The 16,678-nt window shown below is 43.6% G+C and overlaps 2 protein-coding genes across 17 annotated transcripts in view; both read left to right on the top strand.

The window, feature by feature from the left end:
• Positions 1–16,678, top strand: part of LOC114768435 (protocadherin alpha-3-like) — a 67,485-nt gene that overhangs the window by 49,522 nt on the left and 1,285 nt on the right. Inside the window, exons 1-2 of one of the 16 annotated variants that reach the window (XM_028960717.1) lie at positions 191–1,748; positions 5,768–6,856. The exons of 13 other annotated variants lie outside the window; for them this stretch is intronic. In XM_028960717.1, coding sequence (XP_028816550.1) covers positions 480–1,748; positions 5,768–6,856 — 2,358 coding nt within the window. In that variant the 5' untranslated portion in view covers positions 191–479. Of the gene's footprint in view, positions 1–190; positions 2,838–5,767; positions 6,857–10,152; positions 10,253–16,678 lie in introns of those variants that run through there. 2 more of the 16 variants (XM_028960715.1, XR_003743054.1) reach the window with 2 other exon arrangements.
• Positions 4,357–5,873, top strand: LOC114768439 (protocadherin gamma-A11-like). The gene has a single exon (XM_028960728.1). The coding sequence runs from the start codon at positions 4,523–4,525 to the stop codon at positions 5,750–5,752; it is 1,230 nt and encodes a 409-aa protein (XP_028816561.1). The 5' UTR covers positions 4,357–4,522; the 3' UTR covers positions 5,753–5,873.

A 16,678-nucleotide genomic window follows, 5' to 3' on the forward strand; every position in this document is an offset into this window, starting at 1 on the left:
TATATATATATATATATATATATATATATATATATATATATATATATATATATATAGCGAAACAATGTTATTTAAATGATTTTATTTATTTTGTTGCACTGCACCTGAAACACGATGAGTTATATTTGAATGTAATTTTCAGAGAAATTTGTATTTTTGAACAGTGTTGTTTATAGCCTGAACAGTTTTCATTCTCCGAAAATATGACGGCATCACCGTGTAATGTACAATATCCTCGCGTGGTGTCAGTGTATATCGTGCATTCGCTGGGTGTCAGTGTAAACCCATGATTGGGTCGAGAATCAGCTATTTGGGTTGCTGTCGTTTGTCTGGTCGACAGAAGCGGTGTGCTGCAGAGCGAACATCATCTCATACACATCGGGCGAGGATGTACAGCTATTGCTGGTTGGGGAACGAAGATAAAAAAGAAAACGGTTTGTGAAGAGTGTGGAGACGCAAGTCGGGTGACAGTCGCCAAAATGGAACAAAGAAGAGCGCGTTCGTGGCAGGAGCGGCTGCAAGGGATGCTTTTCGTTGCTGCTCTGTTGTTCTGGGGAGATTCTGGTGCCCAGATAAGATACTCGGTCCTGGAAGAGGGGAAGGACGGCGCTGTCGTGGGGAATATTGCGAAGGATTTAGGCGTTGACCCGCGGTCTCTTAGCGAACGAGGGCTGCGCATTGCGTCGAGCTTAAGCGAATCTCTTCTCCAGGTAAACCAACATGATGGCTCCTTGTTTCTGGGCAGTAAAATAGACAGAGAAGAGGTGTGTGAACACAGTAGCGTGTGTTTGGTTAATTTTAAGATTGTTCTAGAAAACCCGCTGGAGATTCATTACGTGACGTTGGAGGTTGCTGACGTGAACGACCACGCGCCGAGCTTCCCTGAGCGAGAAATTAAGCTTGAAATAACCGAGTCCGCCTTACCGGGAGCGCGATTCCAGCTCCAGGCCGCGCGCGATCCCGACAGCGTCTCGAACTCCGTACAGACGTATAAGCTCAGTCACAACGATCACTTTCGTATAGAAGTAAAGGATCGCGATGAGCGAAAAATGCCATATCTAATCCTACAGAAACCGCTGGACAGAGAATCAGTTCAGACTCACAAATTAGTGCTCAGCGCAGTGGACGGAGGCAGACCGCCGATGTCTGGCACGATGGAGGTAACGGTAGATGTTTTAGATATAAATGATAACACCCCCGTATTTACTCAAGATTCATATTCAGTAACGCTCGACGAAAACTCACCTGTCGGCACCACAGTGATGCAGGTAAACGCTACAGATCCTGACGATGGTCCAAATGGAGAAGTATTTTACATGTTTGGGAATGATGTGGAAAGTAAAGTACGGAGACTTTTCGATTTAAATTCAAATACAGGCGAGATACTCGTGAAAGAAAATATAGATTTTGAAAAGCAAAAACATTTCGAATTTGACATTAAAGCTTCCGATAGGGGTCTCTCCCCTCTAATATCAGATAAAAGTGTAAGAATTAAAGTTATGGACTTAAATGACAATGCACCCGAGATCGAAGTCACTTCATTCTCAAATACAATATCAGAAGATTCTATACCTGGAACGACTGTGGGATTAATTAGTGTTAGTGATCTAGATTCTGGTATTAATGGTAAAATAGTCTGTTCTTTAAATGATGAAGTTCCCTTCAAGTTAATGCCGACCTCACAAGATAACATTTACTCTTTAATTACAAAATCTCCACTGGACAGAGAGAAGGTACCTGAGTATAAAATTTCATTAACTGCTGAAGACTCAGGTCAGCCTGCCTTGTCCTCCAAAAAGACCATAACTATCCTGCTATCCGATGTTAATGACAACAGTCCTGAGTTTTCCTTCAGTCCATACACCTTTTATGTTCTGGAGAACAACGTACCAGGAGAAGCGGTCTTTTCAGTTTCTGCATCTGATCAAGACATGAATGAAAATGCAGTAATTAACTATCAGATTTGCAGAGACTGCAGTGATGACAACAAATTCACGTCCTTCATAAACATCAACTCTGAAAATGGGAATATTTATGCACTTAAGACCTTTGACTTTGAAACAGTGAAGACATTTCAGTTCTATGTTCTGGCAACAGACTCTGGACGTCCTCCACTCAGCAGTAATGTGACAGTGAAGGTCTTTATTCTGGATCAGAACGATAATGCCCCGGTCATCTTGTCTCCAGTTGGCACTAACAGTACGTCAGAAGCTGTGGAGGAAATTCCACGCAATGTGAACGCAGGGCATTTGGTGACGAAAGTGAGGGCCTACGATGCTGACGTTGGATATAATGGCTGGTTGCTGTTTTCACTTCAGGAAATTTCTGACCACACCCTGTTCGGTCTGGACAGATACACCGGACAGATACGGACGCTTCGCTTATTGACAGAATCAGACGAGGCGCAGCATAAACTGGTTGTCCTGGTTAAAGACAATGGGAATGTTTCACTTTCAGCAACAGTGACCATCATCATTAAAGCTGTGGAGCCCAAAGAGGCTTTCGCAGCATCTGATGTTAAAAACACGGTAAAAGAGGAGGAAGAAAGCAGCCTGACTTTTTATTTAATCGTCACCTTGGGGACTGTTTCAGTTCTTTTTCTGCTGAGTGTCATTGTCCTGGGATTCATGCAGTGCTCAAAGTCACCTGACCACTCATCAAAATACTTACAGGAGGCAAACTATGATGGAACCTTGTGTCACAGCATCCAGTACAGGTCTGGAGATAAGCGCTACATGCTAGTTGGGCCCAGAATGAGCATCGGTTCTACTATAGTTCCTGGAAGTAACGGGAATACTCTAATAGTACCAAACCACAGAAGACGACTTTCAGGGGAGGTAAGAAATGCTCTCAAATACCTGATTATGCAGCTATGAAGTTGCCTAGCAACTCAAAAATCTGTTATTGATCATGTGTTGTTTCACTCATGTTTGAAAGATCCTGGTTTAGTCTGCACGCTGCTGAACCTGGTTGTGAATTGTGAGTGCTGTCCACACTTCTGAGATTCGCGAAGTTGTAAATATCACTTATTTTGCAGTCATTACTTATGTTCATCATATTTTTGTTCATAATGTATACATTGGATTTAAATATTTATGGCAGCATGGATATTAGAAATGATTGTATGCAAAGTTGAATGTCCGTTTTATAAAGATATTTGTAAAAGTGACAATATTAACACAAATTGCAGAAATTAGAAAAACATTTTTTGTCAAAATTGTGGTCAAAAACTAAAAAGTACAAACTGTACAAATAGCGAACGACACGCACCTCACATGACACCATAATACAATGTTAATATATTAATATAATTATTCTTCTACTAAAGACTACAAGTTTTACTAACCATAAAGGAGAGAGACTGCTTTCTGGTTACATAAGTTAAATTATTTAAAAGGAGTAGAAGAGTTTCTTTATATATACTGTGCATATATAAGCAGTGCAACTATGTTTCCTGGTGCACTGAAAAATAGGGGTCTTTGCCTTTTTATGACGAGCTGTTGATGTCATCAGACCAGGACGTGTGCGGCATTACTTCTTTTTGCGCGCTAGATTGACTTCGAAGAGACGATATTTTAAGATGTGCTGAGAATTGCAGACGACTTGTGAGCGTGTGCCGGTCAATGATTTTGCGGATACACCAGGTCAGTTGGCCATATGATTCACGGTGCTTGTACATTTACATTACATTTATGGCATTTATCAGACGCCATTATCCAGAGCGACTTACAATCAGTAGTTACAGGGACAGTTCCCCTGGAGCAACTTAGGGTTAAGTGTCTTGCTCAGGGACACAATGGTAGTAAGTGGGATTTGAACCAGGTCTTCTGGTTCATAGGCAAGTGTGTTAATCCACTAGGCTACTACCACCCTTGTAGTTAAATGTGTTTTAATTTCATTTCCAAATATGAATATGAAATGAAACCTGCAATGTTTATGTCAGTGTTTTGCAGCGAGTTGCACAATTATTTTCTTGAATTAAAACTCCTCTGTACAGAAGTTAGGCTATGTGAAAACTGACTAAACATGGATGTAACTAATTTTTTTAAACTCCAATAACGAGAAGATGATATGCTAATACTCGTTCTGGGTGGAATAAACCACCCACAATTTGTCTTTGTGTCGCTGAGTGTTATTTAGCAGACAAGTTATGTTCTTATTAACTCACATTAATAAAAAACTGTTCTGTGAAGAGAAAATATATTTTTTACATTTACATTACTATGGATTTGTCTAATAATTTGTCTACCATGTAATATTATTTTGGAATCGCACGGTGTCAGTGTAAAACCGACACATGACGAGTATATGGCACCACCCCTTTTGGAGACTCTTTCTGTCTGGCCTGGAGAACCCCAGTCGTGCGGCGCAGAACGAACATTACAGGCTGTAAATACTTCATCGAAAAAAATCTGCTGCCAGAGTCAGACGTACCGCCTGGCCGCTGAATGAAAACATCATCTTTGCACAAGATACGGTTTGTGAAGCGTGTGGAGACGCAAGTCGGGTGACAGTCGCCAAAATGGAACAAAGAAGAGCGCGTTCGTGGCAGGAGCGGCTGCAAGGGATGCTTTTCGTTGCTGCTCTGTTGTTCTGGGGAGATTCTGGTGCCCAGATAAGATACTCGGTCCTGGAAGAGGGGAAGGACGGCGCTGTCGTGGGGAATATTGCGAAGGATTTAGGCGTTGACCCGCGGTCTCTTAGCGAACGAGGGCTGCGCATTGCGTCGAGCTTAAGCGAATCTCTTCTCCAGGTAAACCAACATGATGGCTCCTTGTTTCTGGGCAGTAAAATAGACAGAGAAGAGGTGTGTGAACACAGTAGCGTGTGTTTGGTTAATTTTAAGATTGTTCTAGAAAACCCGCTGGAGATTCATTACGTGACGTTGGAGGTTGCTGACGTGAACGACCACGCGCCGAGCTTCCCTGAGCGAGAAATTAAGCTTGAAATAACCGAGTCCGCCTTACCGGGAGCGCGATTCCAGCTCCAGGCCGCGCGCGATCCCGACAGCGTCTCGAACTCCGTACAGACGTATAAGCTCAGTCACAACGATCACTTTCGTATAGAAGTAAAGGATCGCGATGAAGGGAAAATGCCATATCTAATCCTACAGAAACCGCTGGACAGAGAATCGGTTCAGACTCACAAATTAGTGCTCAGCGCAGTGGACGGAGGCAGACCGCCGATGTCTGGCACGATGGAGGTAACGGTAGATGTTTTAGATATAAATGATAACACCCCCGTATTTACTCAAGATTCATATTCAGTAACGCTCGACGAAAACTCACCTGTCGGCACCACAGTGATGCAGGTAAACGCTACAGATGCTGACGATGGTGCAAATGGAGAAGTATTTTACATGTTTGGGAATGATGTAAAAGGTAAATTACAAAGGTTTTTCGATTTAAATTCAAATACAGGCGAGATACTCGTGAAAGAAAATATAGATTTTGAAAAGCAAAAACATTTCGAATTTGACATTAAAGCTTCCGATAGGGGTCTCTCCCCTCTAATATCAGATAAAAGTGTAAGAATTAAAGTTATGGATTTAAATGACAATGCACCCGAGATCGAAGTCACTTCATTCTCAAATACAATATCAGAAGATTCTAGACCTGGAACGACTGTGGGATTAATTAGTGTTAGTGATCTAGATTCTGGTATTAATGGTAAAATAGTCTGTTCTTTAAATGATGAAGTTCCCTTCAACTTAATGCCGACCTCACAAGATAACATTTACTCTTTAGTATAAAGAGTAAATTATAAAATTACATTAACTGCTGAAGACTCAGGTCAGCCTGCCTTGTCCTCCAAAAAAACCATAACTATCCTGCTATCCGATGTTAATGACAACAGTCCTGAGTTTTCCTTCAGTCCGTACACCTTTTATGTTCTGGAGAACAACGTACCAGGAGAAGCGGTCTTTTCAGTTTCTGCATCTGATCAAGACATGAATGAAAATGCAGTAATTAACTATCAGATTTGCAGAGACTGCAGTGATGACAACAAATACACGTCCTTCATAAACATCAACTCTGAAAATGGGATTATTTATGCACTTAAGACCTTTGACTTTGAAACAGTGAAGACATTTCAGTTCTATGTTCTGGCAACAGACTCTGGAAGTCCTCCACTCAGCAGTAATGTGACAGTGAAGGTCTTTATTCTGGATCAGAACGATAATGCCCCGGTCATCTTGTCTCCAGTTGACATTAACAGTACGTCAGGAGCTGTCGAGGAAATTCCACGCAATGTGAACGCAGGGCATTTGGTGACGAAAGTGAGGGCCTACGATGCTGACGTTGGATATAACGGCTGGTTGCTGTTTTCACTTCAGGAAATTTCTGACCACACCCTGTTCGGTCTGGACAGATACACCGGACAGATACGGACGCTTCGCTTATTGACAGAATCAGACGAGGCGCAGCATAAACTGGTTGTCCTGGTTAAAGACAATGGGAATGTTTCACTTTCAGCAACAGTGACCATCATCATTAAAGCTGTGGAGCCCAAAGAGGCTTTCGCAGCATCTGATGTTAAAAACACGGTAAAAGAGGAGGAAGAGAGCAGCCTGACTTTTTATTTAATCATCACCTTGGGGACTGTTTCAGTTCTTTTTCTGCTGAGTGTCATTGTCCTGGGAATCATGCAGTGCTCAAAGTCACCTGACCACTCATCAAAATACTTACAGGAGGCAAACTATGATGGAACCTTGTGTCACAGCATCCAGTACAGGTCTGGAGATAAGCGCTACATGCTAGTTGGGCCCAGAATGAGCATCGGTTCCACTATAGTTCCTGGCAGTAATGGGAATACCTTAGTTCTACCAGATCACAGGAGGTTAACTTCTGAAGAGGTAAGATTCTTTGGCTCATTTTTAGGGTCAATGTAAATGCTTTTTATTAAACTTATTATGAAACATATTACTCTATAAGAGGAGGTGATGCTTGCTAAATAATTAATTACTCGTATTATGGCAGGGTTGTGATGGTTTTATATGAACAAATTTACCGTTGAAGTAGATTTTTTTTATTAAATAAAAATCAGACTGCAACACTGTTGTGTGTAAATACTAACCTATGTAAATAATTGTTTTTATGCACTGTACATGAAACGTTCAAATTCTGTCTTGGCCCCTTGGTGGTGGAATGAACTCAGAACAGCTCACTCACTGAGCACTTTCAAACGGCAGCTCAAGACCTTCATTTTGAGAGAATATTTTGATTAACTTGTAACCTTTATATTGTCTATCTTATGCATAGAAACTACAACACAGTGAATAAAAAGATTGTATTCATAGTTGGGGGTCCTAGTGAACCAGAATTGATCACTTCATTGATGGTAACATGGAAGCACGTTGTAAGTCGCTCTGGATAAGGGCGTCTGCTAAATGCCTTAAATGTAAATGTAAATGTAAATGTGAATGTAAAATGTATTGTTTTCGACGATTGTTGGAGACTGACCGAAGATTTGTCAGCAATGTGTGTATATTACTTTATCATGATAGTTGGTATAATAGTTTTCTGTCTGTCGCTGTTCATGCCGTTGGTGCTGAAACGTCTGAAAGTGCAGCTTTTCTGAGGATGTTTAGTACAGGTCAGAATTTATGGTTTTAATCCTGTTCAGGATACAGTACACTGCGGGATCGCTTGGTGTCAGTGTACACCCATAACCCACGTTTTTCACGTGAAGAACCCGCCTATTTAGCAGATTTCTTCAGAGCGAATACTTCTGTCTGTGACCGCGGATCATAGATGCCTGTATCCAGCGTGCTTGCTTAGGTTATTTAATATATTTCAGACGAATCCCGTGGATTCCGTGGACAATGGATATCAGTACTGTGCCATAACGGATTTTAAAACTGCGGTGGGTTGTGATCTTCTCCCTCGACATGGAACAAAGAGGTGGTGTGTCATGGCGGGAGGTGCGCCTGGTGCTGCTCTTCGCCGCGACTGCTCTGCTTTGGAGAGGTTGCTCGGCGCAAATGAGGTACTCTGTCTCTGAAGAGCAGAGGGACGGGTTCCTGGTGGGCAACGTCGCGAAGGATCTGGGCATTGACACGCGGACCTTGGCGGACCGGGGATGTCGCATCGTACCGGGCTCGAGCGGGCCCCTTTTCCGGATAAACCTAAAAGACGGCATGCTGTATGTAAATGGGAAAATAGACAGAGAAGCGGTCTGCGAGCGGACCGCCGTTTGCCTGGTCAATCTGAAGATAGTGTTGGAGAGCCCACTGGAGATTCATTACGTGTCTGTGGAAGTGGTGGACGTTAACGACCACGCTCCCGTGTTTCTGGAGGCAGTGAAACGTATAGAAATACCCGAGTCTGCGTTGCCAGGAACTAGGCTGCAGCTGCAAGCTGCCCAGGACCCCGACGGCGGAACGAATTCGGTACAACTGTATAAGCTCAGCGACAGCGAACATTTTCGAATCGAGGTTAAGGACCGGGGCGCCGACGGGAAAGTGCCGTTTTTAATTTTGCAGAAACAGTTAGACAGGGAATCATCTCCCAGGCATGCGTTGTTGATCACGGCTCTGGACGGCGGGCGACCGCCTCTGACCGGAACAATGGAAGTAAACATCGATATTTTAGATATAAACGACAACTCGCCCGTTTTCACTAAAGACTCGTACACTGCGATGCTTAATGAAAACTCGCCTATAGGAACCACCGTCATGCAGGTGAATGCCACCGATGCGGATGATGGTCCGAATGGAGAGGTTTTTTACTCGTTTAGCAACGACGTTAACAGTAAACTGCGGGACATTTTCACCGTTGATTCCGTGACGGGGGAAATTGTTGTAAAAGGTTCGATAGATTTCGAAGAGAAGGACGTATATGAGATTGATATTCAGGCCTCTGACAAAGGATTAGTTCCCCTGGCGTCAGATAAATCTGTGGTGATCAAAATAGTCGACGTAAATGATAACGAGCCCGAGATTGAAGTGACGTCATTTTCTAACGCCATCCCCGAAGATGCCAAAATTGGTACAACAGTGGCCCTAATCAGCGTCAGTGATTTGGACTCGGGGGTTCATGGGAAGGTGTCCTGTGCGGTCCCCGCAGGTTTACCCTTCAAACTGACGGCAACGTCACAGGACAACGTTTACTCTTTAGTTACAGAGTCGCTGTTGGATAGAGAGAGCGCGTTTCAGTATGACGTCACAATTCGCGCAACGGACGCAGGGCAGCCACCGCTCTCCTCGGAAAAAACCGTCACCGTTACCGTGTCGGACGTCAACGACAACGTTCCGCGGTTCTTACACACGCCGTACGTTTTTTACGTGGCGGAGAACAACGTCCCCAACGAACCCCTGTTTTCCGTTTCCGCCGCTGACCGTGACCTTCACGAGAACGCGCACGTCAGCTACGAGATTTGTAGAGATTGTGGCGACGAACACAGGCAGGCGCCGTTTCTCAACATAAATTCTGAAACTGGGAGGATTTATGCCCTCAAAAGTTTTGACTTCGAGACAACTAAATCGTTTCACTTCCAAGTTCTAGCAAGAGACTCTGGAACCCCGTCGCTTCGCAGCAACGTGACGGTGAATGTGTTCATATTAGACCAGAACGACAACGCTCCGGTGGTCCTGTCTCCAGTCAGCAACAACGGTTCCGCTGAAGGCGTGGAAGAAATTCCCCGCAACGCGAACGCGGGTCATCTAGTGACTAAAGTGAGAGCATACGACGCTGATGTGGGTTACAACGGCTGGTTACTGTTCTCTCTGCAAGAACTTACCGACCACACCCTGTTCGGGCTGGACCGCTATACGGGACAAGTAAGGACACTTAGGTCATTTACAGAATCAGACGAGGCAGAACATAAACTGGTCGTGCTCGTCAAGGACAACGGGAACGTCTCGTTATCTGCATCAGCGACCGTGATGATCAAGGCCGTGGAGCCCAAAGAGGCTTTCGCAGCTTCTGACGTTAAAAGCGCAGCAGACAGTAACGAAGAAAACGACGTCGCGTTGTATTTGATCATCACGCTGGGATCCGTCTCAGTGCTTTTCATCGTCAGCGTCGTTGTGCTGGTCGCCATGCAGTGCTCCAAACCTGCAGACTATTCTTCCAAGTATTTACAAGACACCAATTATGACGGGACACTGTGTCACAGCATCCAGTACCGATCCGGGGACAAAAGGTACATGTTAGTTGGTCCAAGAATGAGTATTGGTTCAACTGTAGTCCCAGGGAGTAATGGGAATACTCTAGTTATTCCAGACCGAAGGAGCAGAGGCCTTGGAGAGGTAAGTTTGAAAAATGTGTAGTTTAACTGGAACTAAACTGGAACGTTTTTCATGGGCTTGATAAGTATAGGCAATAAGGACAATGATTTGCTAATAATATGTTTTTTTTTTTTATTTCAAACTGACTAATGCGCGTGCACAGTCTTCATTTTCTTACATATGATTTTTTGCACCAAGTCGACTCACGTGACTCAACATCACGTAATCGGATTCCATTTTTAGCACAGACAGTACCAATGCTACTGTAAATCATAGCTAGATTAATTATACTTTTTTTTTCGGAATATAAAGTTTTGCGTATTTGTTTATGTATTGTAGATACAAGGACCAAGACTTTCAAACCTGCATAATGTACATCTTCGCGCTACATTATTTAAACCACCTGTTCACACAGCACTGCGCATTACTTCCAAATTATTATCATGACTGATCTGGTATTTGCAGCGTTTAATGAAGACACGTCTTCTTCTAATAACATATTATTATGATTATTATTATTATTCCACGTGTTACTCGAACATAATGGAATTCGTTTCTGCGTTGATATCGTCGCATTTTGCTGCGGTCATGTTGGTCGGGTTGTACTCTGCGTTTGGCTCGCCTGGTGTCAGTGTAAAGCTAAAAGAAAGCTAAAAGGCGGGGGTCGGAGGGGGTGGGGGGTCTTAATAATTATCCGAAGAGGAACAATATCTGGTCCAGTCGCTCTCGCATTCAGGTTCACTGTGGATCTACGTCTACTACATGCCACTTGCTATCTGTGGTAAAATGGTTTATTTGAACAATATTAGGTTGTGACGCGGAGCATTAATACCACATCATGGAACAAAGAGAGCGCGAGACATGGCGCCTGCCTCGCCGATGGATCGTATTCGTCTCTGTCTGGCTCTTCTGCAGAGGATCGTTTGCGCAGATAAGGTATTCAGTTTATGAAGAACAGAAAGACGGGTCGGTGGTTGGGAATGTCGCTAAGGATTTGGGTATTGATGTGCGAGTAATGAAGCAGCGAGGATTCCGCATCGTGTCGACCTCGAGCGAATCGCATTTCCTGATAAACCAGCACGACGGCGTGTTGTACGTGAAAGGCAAAATCGACAGGGAGGAGATCTGCGACAAGAGCAGCGCATGCTTCTTAAATGTCAAAACTGTTCTGGAAAATCCGCTGGAGGTCCACTACGTGGTGGTGGACGTGCTGGATGTTAACGACCACGCTCCCACCTTTCCCGAGCGAGAGAAGCACCTGGAGATCTCCGAGTCGGCGCTTCCCGGGGCGCGCTACCAACTCCAGGCTGCCAGAGACCCGGACATGGGCGCGAACTCCGTGCAGCTCTATAAACTCAGCGAGAACGAGAACTTTCGCATCGACGTCAAGGACCGCGGCAAAGACGTGAAGATGCCCTTTCTGGTCCTGCAGAAGCCTCTAGACAGGGAGTCTGTCCGGAGTCATAAGCTGTTCCTGTCTGCGTCCGACGGCGGCCAGCCACCGCGGTCTGGTACGATGGAGATAACAGTGGACGTGTTAGACGTCAACGATAACATGCCTGTGTTCACTAAAGATGTCTATTCTGCGACGCTCCCCGAAAATTCCCCCGTTGGCACCACGGTGATACAGGTGAACGCCACGGATTTGGACGAAGGCTCGAGCGGTGAGATATTTTACCTCTTTGGAAACGACGTGGACAGCAAATTACGCACGCTTTTCGATCTAAATCCCAGCACCGGGGAAATACTTGTGAAAGGGAACATCGACTTTGAAGAACAGAACAGTTACGAGTTAGACATTAAAGCGTCAGATAACGGACACGTTCCTTTAACAACAGACAAAAGTGTTATTATAAAGATAATAGACATTAATGACAATGCCCCCGAAATCGAAGTGACGTCATTTTCCAGCGCAATTCCCGAGGACGCGAAGCCCGGAACCACGGTTGCGCTCGTGCATGTTCACGACTTGGACTCTGGCGCAAACGGGAAAGTGTCTTGTTCACTTGGGGACGACACGGCTTTCAAACTAACGCCGTCGTTACAGGACAACCTGTACTCGTTAGTCACCAAGTCCTCGCTGGACAGAGAGGAGACGTTTCAGTACGACATCGCGCTCGTGGCTAGGGACGCAGGACAGCCCCCTCTGTCGTCTGTGAGAACAATAAGCGTTCTCGTGTCCGACGTGAACGACAACAGCCCCCGGTTTTCGCATGCCCCGTACGTCTTTTACGTAACGGAAAACAACAAGCCTGGAGAGTCGGTGTTAACCATCTCGGCGTCTGACCGGGACACAGGCGACAACGCACTGGTCGCTTATCAGATCTGTCGAGACTGCAGCGGGGACCACGGCTATGCCTCCTTTTTGAACATTAATGCCGAGAACGGAGACGTCTATGCCCTGAAAAGTTTTGACTTTGAAAATGTAAAAATGTTCCAGTTTCAAGTTCTGGCTACTGACTCTGGAACGCCGTCGCTTAGTAGTAACGTGACTGTAAATGTCTTTATTTTGGATGTGAACGACAACGCGCCGGTGATTCTGGCCCCAGTAAGTTCCAACGGCTCCTCCGAAGGAGTTGAGGAGATCCCGCGCAACGTCAATGCAGGCCATCTGGTGACTAAAGTCAGGGTGTATGATGCAGACGTGGGATACAATGGCTGGTTGCTCTTCTCAGTCTTGGAAGTCTCGGATCACTCTCTGTTCGGCCTGGATCGCTACACAGGCCAAATCAGGACCCTTCGTTCATTTACGGAAACAGATGAGGCGAAGCACAAACTGGTCATACTGGTCAAAGACAATGGAAACGTCTCGCTCTCAGCCACGGCAACTGTGGTTGTACACGCTGTTGAGCCCAAAGAGGCCTTTGCAGCCTCAGACGTTACAAACACTGCAAGAGAGGACGAGGAGAGTGACATGACCTTTTATCTGATCATAACCTTGGGATCAGTGTCAGCACTTTTTTTAGTTAGTGTTGCCATTCTGATCGCTATGCAGTGCTCCAAACCTCCAGACAGTTCATCAAAGTATCTACAGGACACGAATTATGATGGCACTTTATGCCACAGTATCCAGTACAGATCTGGAGACAAACGGTACATGGTGGTTGGGCCTCGAATGAGCATCGGCTCTACTATAGTACCTGGGAGTAACAGGAATACCCTGGTTATTCCCGATCGCAGGAGAAGGCCTTCTGCAGAGGTAAGATGGACACAGGCCATGTTATGTGCAGTCCGCTGACCTTGGTGTCTGAACCATGAAGGTTCTTCACTCACCGGTCATACTTATACATGCATTGCTGAGCAGTGAATTATCTGGTTGAGATTAATTGGGGATTAGTATTTCTGATAGAGATTAACTTGATTACCTTGTTTAATTATGGAGGACTATAGCTGTTATTGTAACAGGTATAGGGCCAGGAATCCACTCTTTATCCATCTGTTAATTTAGTGTCCTGCTTGTAATAAGATTTGGAATGGATCAGAGGTGACTGCTGCATACATTTTCAGTTGGCACAGGAGAATAATAATAATATTTGTCTTTTAGCATCTTCTCCATGGTGGATTTGGTTGAGCATGCAACTCTGTTATTGTTTCTAAATTTCTGCCCTCACTTCATGGCAACCTTAAAAACAGCATTTAATCAGCCATCATGAAGTTTCTCTGAAATGCAATTTTGGTGTACTATTTTGCCCCAGAAATGCTTTTCTGGCCAGCAAATCTTCTTTCTCTTTGCTTTGCTGTTAAAAGTGCAGCGTTCCACAACAAGGACAGTTGGGTTGGATTCATTAATGCTCCCTGCATGATTGGAGAATTGGCCGCGGACGCGTGTGTGTATAGCAGCTCTGAAATGCTGTGCTCCAGTTTCCTTTGACTTATTAATTCTCCAGCAATTATACATGTACAAGTGTTTTTGTGTTCAAATCAGAGTTCAGATTTCAATATTTATCTATGGTGTTTGGGCCATTAGAGGTTTATCAAACCTTACACTGATTTGCATGCTAGAATTAAGGTCCTGGGTGGGTGGTAGTAGCCTAGTGGGTAACACACTCGCCTGTAAACCAGAAGACCCAGGTTCAAATCCGACTTACTACCATTGTGTCCCTGAGCAAGACACTTAACCCTAAGTTGCTCCAGGGGGACTGTCCCCTGTAAATGCTGATTGTAAGTCAGGATATGGGTGGCTGATAAATGCTGTAAATGTAAAATTCCTTCTCTGGCATCACTGTTCCTATGCAACACCTTCCAAGTGACAGCTTGACAAGATACTGAACCAGTAAACACAGGCATAAAGTAGATCCTCGCAGGAAACCTCAGCCTGTCACAGTGGCAGGTTGTTGCTATCTGTGCATTATAATACAAAATGCTTTTTTGTGGATATTTTACTTCCTTTAATTGCAAAGTTTGGTGAAAATGCAATATTGTTTTATAACAAAATACTTTTTATCAAGGTATAATAATTAAAAATAAATGAAGGAATATGCAGTTTGGGTGTGGTTTTAACATGTGTGGCACATTTTGAAAACTGCAGTTTTATTTAGAAAGAATAACAGCTGCATCTTTAAACACAATTTAAATTCTAATACAACTTTATTCATATTACATATAATATAATTACATGTGTGGCATAAACCTTTTATGCTGATATTGTTGACACCGCAGTTGCTTTTTGTCATTTAATTCTATATTCTTACATTTAAGAAAGGCTGGATATTTCATGCATATATTTCAATGGACTCTGGCTATGTGCTAAGCTTTGAAAGAGGGGTCTACTGCTGCATTTCCACTGCTGATGACATGACACCACTCACTGCAGGCTCTGCATGACTCACAGGGAGTAAATGGGGGTGGGGATATCGTAGCCCACTAGACCGTTAGACTGACATTTATTATTCACATCATTTCAAGCCTTCACTGTATTTTTCATCTTTGTTTAACATAAAATGTTACCTGAATATTTATTTCCAGGAGAAATTATAAGAATGATCATGGAATTGTCAGAACATGCATTTTTATTTGTGTGCTGGGACTGTTTCTGAGGCTGCTCTTGTTACCCATGGAAACACACTCTCATAGGCTGGATCTGTTCTTTTCACACAACCAATAGGTTCTCTTGAGGAGGGAGGGCATGGAGGAGGAGGTGTAAAAGGATAGGGAGGTGTGTATGTGTATCTATCTAGTGGGTTCATTTTAACCAAACAAAGGGATATGATTAGATATTTTTAATGTGAATGAAAAATGAATACATAACCTTTTTACTTCAGTGTCTTTTTCACAAGGGCATGATACATCATGCTCTGTTTTCCATGTAGTGTTTTTTTTTTCTTTGTCTGTAATCATGTTTCTTCTCGGTGATGAATGTGCATTAAAATGAGGGTAGCAACATTTCTTAAAGCTGTAGTACTAAAAGGACATGTTGTTTGGAAAATGTATGTGATGGGCTGGTATTTAAATGAATGCGTTAGACTCATCCAGTATTGGATGTGGCATGTTGAGTCTTTTTCAGTACAGCCGCACCCTGCCATCTCCCCAAGCTCCTGTCCTTTTCACTTTTTTTCTCCTTTTTGGCCTAGTTCCTTATCATGCTGCAGCACAATAGAGCCTTTTAAAATGTGTTATAGCCTCTCTGTCTTTTTCTGTCTTCCACAGGATTCTTAGCCCCTTAATTATGATTTTTCAAATCAGTGTAATCCCTATGATCATGAGTACAAGTTGTCATTAAATATGTTCATCTTAATAGTATAAAAAATGTATAATACAAGGTTGTGCTACTTCTCTCTACTGATCTTTCTCTTTCATTCTGACTGTCTTGCTCAAGGGTGTGTTACAGTTCTGCACTGAATTAAGCTGCTGTGTGTCAGTAGGCCATGTCTGAGTGTGCTGCACTCTTAGGGAGTTTGTGTGTCAGAACTGTGTTAGTGTTCTCTCTGCTCAGCAATTAGTCTGCCAGTAAAAATCCTGTGGCTACAAGATTTTGACTAAACGCCAGAGGTTATTTGAGATGTACTGCTCATTGAACAGGTGTCTATTTATTACAGCCAGTAATGAATTGGTCACTCTGTCACCCCGTCCAGCTCTGTATATGTAATTGAAAGCCCTCAGACTGCATTCAGAGTCATTTCGAGCAACAACTGGTCACATTCTTTCAGCTGTGTGTGTGTGTGTGTGTGTGTGTGTGTGTGTGTGTGTGTGTGTGTGACCTGTGTGCATTGTCCAATTGACAATTGGCAACAACAGTCCAAAATGTGCACTGTTTTTATATATATATATATATACACACACACACACACACACACACACACACACACACACACACACACATATATATATATATAGTTTTATATATATATATAGTTGTTGCTCGAAAATGACTCTGATTATGATTATCATATAGAGCAGGAGGTCAAATTTGATCAGTTGTGGAGACACATGCTGATGCCAGGCCTGATG

The sequence above is a fragment of the Denticeps clupeoides genome, chromosome 18 (assembly GCF_900700375.1).
Source record: "Denticeps clupeoides chromosome 18, fDenClu1.1, whole genome shotgun sequence".
NCBI classification, from domain to species: Eukaryota; Metazoa; Chordata; class Actinopteri; order Clupeiformes; family Denticipitidae; genus Denticeps; species Denticeps clupeoides.

Bases quoted from the DNA above. Each gene is read 5' to 3' on its own strand.
- LOC114768439 (XM_028960728.1), top strand. From the start codon at position 4,523: ATGGAACAAAGAAGAGCGCGTTCGTGGCAGGAGCGGCTGCAAGGGATG.